This window comes from Labrus mixtus, chromosome 8, assembly GCF_963584025.1.
Source record: "Labrus mixtus chromosome 8, fLabMix1.1, whole genome shotgun sequence".
Classification (NCBI taxonomy): domain Eukaryota; kingdom Metazoa; phylum Chordata; class Actinopteri; order Labriformes; family Labridae; genus Labrus; species Labrus mixtus.
Genome location: NC_083619.1, coordinates 5310142 through 5319018, shown reverse-complemented (window position 1 = coordinate 5319018; position 8877 = coordinate 5310142). Strand labels below are relative to the sequence as shown.

Here is an 8877-nt window from a genome sequence, read left to right as displayed (position 1 = left end):
AGCACACAGCCACCGCTTTTCTGCCCAGAAAAAAAGCCAGGTGGACACGGGGCAAATTCATTAAGACTTCTGAAGTACTCTTCATTTGTTTTTCTTTTGAAATGGTGAATTATTTCAGTGGGTCCCAGGCCCCAATGGGCAAGTTGAAAACATGAGGAACTAACAATGTAGTTTCACCCCCTCTAACCAAAGCAGCCTCCGATGAGGCAAAATGATGATTTTTGCCTCATCAGAGGCTGCTTTTCAGACAAGAAATACAGAGCTTTCCCATCTCAGGGGAAAATGAGGGCAGGATGCACGACCATTCAAATGATACAAAGCTTACTGCAAATGGGTGAAGTATCCCTTAAAGAGCACTATTGTGCACATTTCAGTGCTGACTGGTTTATGTCTTTTGATAGATTAAAGAAAATACTTTTTGAAAGAAGTCGATCACGGATGAACTCCTTCAGCACATCATCGTGTTCCTCTTCTGGTATAGCTGCTCCTGGAGACAAACTTATCAAGGTCTTAGAAGTCTCAAGCTGAAATGGGTGGATACAACTCTGACAAGCCTCTATCGGTGCTGGACTTGCTTTTCAGACTAATCTCTAATTTCTCCTGGACTTAGGATGTATTCACACCTACCTTGTTTAGTTCGCTTCAAACAAACTAAAACCCTGGTGAGGATCTTTTGAGATGAGAACGCGACCGGACCTCAGTCCGACCCAGTTCTAAAAATCATACGCCTTTTTTGATGCAACAGGCTCCCTGATTGTTTACTTTCACTTTGTGTTTACCGCTTTACCCCACCCCGGAGCTTTTTGTCCAATGATTGAACGATCTTTGCACACATGGTTTTGTTTACAAATTCTGGGCCTTCTTTAAATCTTTGGGAGCTGGTTTCCTTGGATGTTTTCAAAGGTCGTCTTAATGATCTGGAGGCAGAAATAACTGACTGTAGATGTTTGAGCTAACTCGTATTGCCCTTTTTGATCGCTTTGTTGCTGATGACTTATGACAGATTCTGATGAATGGTTCTTATTGTGATTCCTTTATTTATGTTCATTGTTGTTAAGTGTTTTCTGTCTGAAACCCTGTAGATGTGCTGCTGCCTGTCTTGGCCAGGACACTCTTGTAAAATATATTTTTAATCTCAATAAGACTTTTTCCTGGTTAAAAAAATGTTAAATAAAAAAAATTAAAATAAAAATCTGAGCTGAAAAATCAGTCAAACCAGTCCATTCATCCATCCTTCAGCTCCAGTTCAAACATTGTGGACTTAACAAATGAAACAACACACATCACCGTTAAAGGAGAAACATTCTGAGAGGAAGAAAAAGAGGAAGAGACGCTGAAGTAGAAATGTGTTTGAGGTTTGATCCTGGTTCATGATTTGTGTAGTTCACCAGCAGACAGGTTTTTGTATCACGTCTTTTCACTGTGGAGTGTTGATCTTTGGCTCTGGAACTAGACTCTTTGTTTCAGGTAAGAATAAACTTTGATTTCCTTCAGTCGTCTGAAATGTGACTTTAATTACCTTTTCCTGTTTGAGATGTTAAATATGAAAGTTTTATAATAAAAGGAGATTTTTTTGAAGGCGTGCAGCTATTGAGACATGAAAAGATGTTACCTCTAAGATGTTCAAATCTCAACACATAAATAAAGTTAAATAAGGTTAAAGTTATTCTGTTATTCTGTTTCATATGTTGTAAAGAACATTTGAATAATCCTGAAATAAAAACCTGTAAAATAAAACTCACAATAATTATATTTGATTTGATGGTGTCTTCAAACAGATATTTAAATGATATTTTAAATGTAATCAGGGTTCAAGGCCATATTAAATGTAAACTTTAAAGAGTTGGAGGCTCAATAAGAGGTTCATTAAAAATAACTAACAAGGTTTAAGGACAAGAAGTGCAACTGACGAGGCGACTCCAAAGAGTTTCTGATCTTTAACGACTTAGAAAGCCACATTAGAAGAAAAAGACTTTGTTTGAATGAAATGCTTTAAAAAGGATCAAATAGTCAAACCAATGATTGTTGGGCTCAAACTTCAACATGTTGTTAGTGCTCTGTTTTGAACTGTGTGAATCAACTCATCAATCTTTCTTTGTATGGCTCTGATTTATAACAAATGTTATCTGAAGACACTTTAAAAAGAGCAGGTCTAGAGCCCACTCTTTGTTATCACACGTTGACTTCTTCTCTGTGTGAATCTACAAATAAACTTGCTCAAATGATTCACATTTATATCATTATATATATTTAATACAGAATGAAAAACTGTTTTTCAGAGACAATCATTTGAACTATATGTTGTCTGATATCACACGTTATCATACGTCTATTTAAATGTCTTCTCTGGGATTTATGAAACCTTTGTCTTTAGTTTGTAAATCAAGTTTGACCTTATTTAACATTTCAAAACATAACACTGAATATTTAATAAATAACAAACACTCTGAAATAACTGTTGTATGGATTTTATTTATCTGTATTAATTAGAGAAAACAACATGGTTTTAAATATATTTAAATATAATTAGTTTTTAATTTATTCAAAATAATTAAATGGTTTTCTTGAAGGTTAATATGTAATTCATAATTATATGCAAACCCTGATAAAGATAAGAGTTGTAAATATATTTTAATGAAATTATGAACAGCATGATAAAATATAATCTAATGTATAAATACAAAATATAACAAAGTTTAAAATGATATTCTATTGCTGCTACAATCCTTCTTTGTTTTTATTTTCATGGATTTAATTTCAATTAAATGTTTTTTTTCTTAAAATGTATTTGTGAGAACACCCGCTATTATAATGAAAACAGATTCATGTATCTTCATTCACCATTTTTAATTTGATATTATTCATGTGTTTCAGAGTTCAGGTTTAGGATCAGCCGTAAATGCTGCTGACTGTGTGTGTGTGTGTGTGTGTGTGTGTGTGTGTGTGTGTGTGTGTGTGTGTGTGTGTGTGTGTGTGTGTGTGTGTGTGTGTGTTACTTGTTTGTCTTTCAAAGACGAGGAGCAGGTGGTGAAGCCCGTGGTGAGCGTGTACCCGGCAGCATCCAGAGGCCGGCTGGAGGAGAAGAGCTCCCTGCTGTGTGTGGCCTCAGCCATGTTTCCTCCTGTGGTCAGAATCTCCTGGACACGACAAACGGAGACCGGATGTTTAGAGGAGCTGCCCTCTGCTGACGGACAGCAGCTGGAGCTCAGAGAGTCTGGATGTACTGCCTCCGTCTTACAGATCTATCAGACAAAGTTCAGCTATGAATACAGCTGCTACGTGCAGCACGAGGGGGGAACAGTGGAGGCTCGGATAGATACAGGTAATGAAGGTTTGGTGACTTTGAGCAGCGTAGATTCATCTTCATTTAGTGATTCTGTTAAAAGAGAGAAAAACAGAGGACTGACGTTGTTGATGATTTTATTATTTTTCTGTTCCATCACGTGCAGCGGATCCCTCTGTCCCGTCTCCATACAAGGTGAAGCTGCTCTTGCTGCTCTACACAGTGCTGACAGTGAAGAGTCTGGTGTACTGCTGTGGACTCTTCCTGCTGACCGTCCTCAGGAACAAGAGTCCGTCCACAAACTTCACACATGCTGGATGATTATGTTTTACTCTATTTTCCATCCCACCATCACCATATTAGCGGCGAAGATGCTTTCTTAATTAATCAGGCCCTCAGTCTCTCGTAACAAGCTCTCTTTATAGTTTCACACACCGCAGAGAATAAAATGTACAAGAAGATATGAATATAAGCACACACATTAACCAGGAACAAAAAGCTCACAAAGAAAAGTAAACTTGTAAAAATTCAGTGTGTTGATTTGTCTGCAGGTTCACTGTTGACCCTTTTAAACGGTGGTGTCAGTGTTGATGTAGAGCTCTACGCTGATGATACTCTTGTTTACATGTAGAAACAAAACATGACATAGCAGCTTCATCAGTAGAGAGCTGAAGCTGAATGATACACAAAACATGCTGTGTGTTTTTCTTATTTTATTTTCTCGTTTATGGAGGATTTAAAATGTTTTTGTTTTGGTAGTGACTTTACATAGATTGCTTTTTTTCTGCTAAATTACAATAAAATGTTTTTAACAAATCAATACAGAATCACAAATTTAGGCGTAAATTACTAAAGATCTCATGTATTTAAAATATAGTGATTTTACATTTTAGCTAGTTCACAGTGCGCATGTAAAAATGTTTGTTTTTTTAAAGTAAATGCAATAAAAAAAAAATGTATGTTGAACTGACGAGCTGAAAGAATAAAGTCGTCTGCATATAATAAACATTGTTGTGTTGTTTCTATAATTAACAACACAATGTTTTGATTTCAAATGAATCCTGAACAAAGCGTTCCCTTTACCTTCTGCGCCCGACTTTATACTTTATTAGTTTTCAGTGCATGCTGCTGTGTAGCCCAGTGGTTATGAACCATGTAAAGGGCTATTTCCCTCGAGGCCGGTGGCCTGGGTTCGACTCCGACCTTCTTCATTTCATCGCATTTCAATCCATTTTATTGGGTGTCAAAAAGTGACAGCGATGGCTTCATTATACATTTAGATGTAAGATGAATGATTATAATGCAACGCAAAGTAATGCAAAAAAAGGAGGGTACCTCATGTGCCAAATACAAAAATATAATTATGACTCTATTCGTGTAGCTCTTTTCAAACAAGGAGAACAAAGAGCTTCACACATGACAGCAGAAAAGTACGATGAAGTATCAGAGCCATTCTAAAGCAAACAAAAAACAGAAAAGGGAACATTTCCAAAGACAAACTCAGAGATCTTGAGATTATAAAGTAAGTTCACTATAAAACTCAGAATATGTCTTTAGATTTTAAATGTGATTATAGAGGTCAGTGACTGCAGACCTGATCCAAACAGTAGCATTGTTTGCTTTTATTATGGGGGACATTAGTGCCTTTATAGTCTCACACAATAAACGAGTTGTGTTTCTAGTTAATGTTCAACTTTTTAAAAACACACATTTAGAATTTTTTCTTGTAAATAAACGGCTCCTTTTCCTTTTTTTTCTCACACACAGTCGTAAAAGAAAAATTCAAATTCAGATAATCCCAAAATGTTAACACTTTTTTTATACTCTTAGTATTTCACTTACCTGTTTGGTGTAATCTTACAGTCATTTAAGTTTAAGTTTTAAAATATGCAAATTATGACTTTTAATTGTGGGATATTTGTATTATTAAATATTATTAGGAAAACTACAACATTTGATCTGCTGCTGAGGTTCACTGTGAGCTTCAGTTCAGTTGAAAATACTTCATGAATTAAAATGTTTAACTAAGAGTAATCTCATTCAGTCGTTATTTGTATTGTGGTCTCTCTTCTAGAAACATACATTTATACCATTTTGAATTGTATGGCTTAGTTTAAAGATTATATCAAATTCAGCTCATTTGGAAATGAGATAAAACGTTTTAAAGTTTTCACTTAAGATGTTGAAACAAACTTTTAAACATAAGTCATCAGTTTTACTTTTTTTTCATATTTAATGTCTTAATTGTTCCTTTACAAAAGTTGATATAAAATAAAAAATATTGTTAGACACAATCATACGACCCTAATGTGAAAAGACAAAATGTACTTGTGTGTATTTTTTTATACATGGCAATATCACAGAACACTTCTCTGATATTAACTGCCCCCCCCCCCCCCCTTTATTACAGTCCTATATTCTGTTCAGTCCAGAATAAAACCTTCACTCTGACTCCCCCTAGTGTCTGCTAAACACACTGCTCCATAAATGGCAGTATTATGTGTTTTGATATTCTGCCTTTTAATTAATACATTCATTTTTTAATTTAATTTTACTTAACCATGAAAACCTTGTTGAGATTAAACATGACATTTCCAAGGCAGGAAGCAGCACCACGTTTCGAACAAACTATGAGCAGCCAAGCATATAAACATCATATGAGATACATAATTACATTATTATATAATACATGATAAAACACATTACATTAATACATTTATCTCAGCAACCTGGAACGACCACAGCTTTCCGTATCTCTTGTATCTTTTAAAAGCTTCTTGGGTGAGGTTGTCAGATTTTTCAACTTGGGCCTTCAATTCTTTGTCAGCTGTCTCCAGATCACAGTTGAGATTAAAGACGAAAACATTTGGTTGTTTTTCATTAGGCCTGACCAACTCATCAACAGTGCCATTTTTTAGACGGATGAAGTGAATGTTCAAATTGCTTTCAAACCATTTTTCCCAAAGCTGAGTTTATTAATCTGATGTCTTCGTCTATCAGTAACGTAAGTTTTCCGATGATTTGTCACCATCTCTTAACCGCTTGATGTACCTTGGTGAGAAATCAGACAATGCAATCAGAAAAGCTGACACAGAAAACATACTTTGCAAAGGAAAACTGATTCTAAAAGGGCATGGCTACAGAAATATACAATATATTATGTTCCTACCTCTCAGTCTCCTCTCTCATCCTGTTGATGTTGTGTTGAACCAGCCTCAGGTACTCGCTGACCGTGTAGACATGTGGTGGGTTAAACCCTCTCAGGTCTTTGTAGAATAATCCTGGCACAGGCCCTGAGTCTGACACTCAGGGCCTGTAAGCCTCTCACCTGTTTAGCAAGTGTGTCAAACAGCACAGCCAGGGACAGGGCCACCACCCCTACCCTGCCAAGAGTAACCCTGCCCTCCCTGCCACAAGTGCTCCTCAGGCTCTGAGTGAAGTCCTCTAGCTGTTTGGGGTTCAGGGAGGACTGCACTGCCGTGTAGTGGTTCCTCAGGTGGAGTGAAGAGTTGATGGACATCATGTTGGTAAAAAGAGGACTGGGGGTGTAGTCTGGGAAAGGGCAGACGTTTCAAGCGACAGACACAAGTGGGTATATGTCGTTAACAGGGCAAAGTAAGTTTCCCATCTTTGCACTAATTTGCTGGTTAAAGATTTTCTCTTTAGGAGTTGTTCTGAAAAAGTTGTAACCACACACAACACTGCTTGCTCTTCGTGTGTTTTTGAAAGTCTGACCATGGACACCACTACTAAAGTACTGTAGGATCCTGACGTCAAATCTGTTGTTAATTACTTACAAGCTTCCCCTCATATGTGACTCCGGCCAATTGGCTCTTTTACTGATGTTGAATCTGATGGTAATCTTGCCGAAGTACACACATTTTGACTTTAGGCAGTGTTTGTTATACTGCTTTTTTTTTTTTAACTCCTGAAGCATTAACTTACAATCACAGCAGAATAGATTGAACTAGACATAGTTCCTATCTTACACTAATGTGTCATTGTTTCTTCATCTTACCACAGCTATTGATATGCATAACCTTGTTGCTGTCAGTAATGCTTACACAACAGTGATAGAGGCTTTTGATCCAGTACATTTCAGTGAGAATAACGTGAGTTGTCTCTACGACAACAGTCTGTTGAAAATGGCCGCTGTTTGACCGACACTGCCTCGTTGCTTATTGCTGCATGTTTCATATTTGAGATTGTTGTTTTCTCTATCAGACACGGAGCAAAGAGGATGTGGGTATAAGATATGATCCATAGGAGGAGAATATCTTACATTTTGCTAGAAAGAAAGCCGATGACGTCAACAGCCCCTTTCTGAAAAAGTTTAAAGATATTCAACTCGAAGTGCTCGGAGCGGTATAATCAGTTCAGGATGAATACAGGCAATAACATGAGCCTCTTGTAAAACTTACTACAGCAAAATGATTTTGGCCAGGTTCTAGGCATCATGCCATGTCCAGACTGTGATGGATTCTGAGGTACTTGTACCTGCCTTTGTTTGATTCTTACTCATCATCCGCTGAAACAAGTAATACAAATACAAAAAAACACAGTTAGCTCCCTAGATACAATCAGACTGCCATTGCCTAATCTCTTCAATACTTATATTACATAGCAAACCAAAGTACAACTTACGCACCTATGCCTAATACGTCTTTCCATTGAAGGGCGACTGAGGGCCAGCCCTCCTCTCTTCCTTCACTTTGCCAGCTCAGTAAGGTTCTGAATGGACAAGAAGGTGTTCTTTAATTTGAGGAGGGCAAACTATGCGTGGTTGTTGCCAGACAACAAAATGTTCTTGGACAAGACAAAACCTCCACCTTGCATCCAAAAATTCATTATAGGCTGGGAATTCCACTTCCACACGCTGTGTGTATCGACATACTGAGATAAATTGGATTATAGGAATATTATAAGGGTCAATAGATGAAGGGGATGTAGAGATGAGCATGAGGGATGTGGTATGAATGGATGAGGGTAAGGGTCGAGGGATGAGAGTTGAGGTATGAATGGATGAGGGTAAGGGTCGAGGGATGAGGGATGAGGTATGAATGGATGAGGGTAAGGGTCGAGGGATGAGGGTTGAGGTATGAATGGATGAGGGTAAGGGTCGAGGGATGAGGGTTGAGGTATGAATGGATGAGGGTAAGGGTCGAGGGATGAGGGTTGAGGTATGAATGGATGAGGGTAAGTGTTGGAAGATGTGGGTTGAGAGTAAGGGTCGAGGGATGTGGGATGAAGGGAGGGGGGTAAAGGTCGAGAGTTTGCAGGATGCTGACATGTGATGAAAACATTGTGCTGATGTTGTAGTCAGAGACTAAGACGTTCCCCAGAACAGAATGCTCAGAGACCGAATCAAGACCGAGGCAGAGCGAGGCCGAGATAAGAACAAGACCATAAGTAGCTCTGAAAAATCATCATCTTGTGTACAGCAGGTTGTGTAGACCATTTGTGGACGTAACCTGGGGATAAAAATCAAGTTATGAATCAATTGGGCCGGTGTTGAGACAAAGACCAATTTCGATTACTACAACACTTAGTTGCAGTCCTGCACAAAGAGGGACACCTGGTCACCCAAAGAAAAC

General features: G+C 37.9%; 1 gene segment (V, D, J or C); it reads left to right on the top strand.

Moving 5' to 3' along the window:
* The first annotated feature begins 1216 nt into the window (after positions 1 to 1216).
* On the top strand, positions 1217 to 4289 carry LOC132978680 (immunoglobulin lambda constant 6-like). The segment is given in 3 exon segments: positions 1217 to 1467; positions 3014 to 3322; positions 3450 to 4289. Coding segments are annotated over 3 exon segments (561 nt in total).
* Positions 4290 to 8877: the final 4588 nt, after the last annotated feature.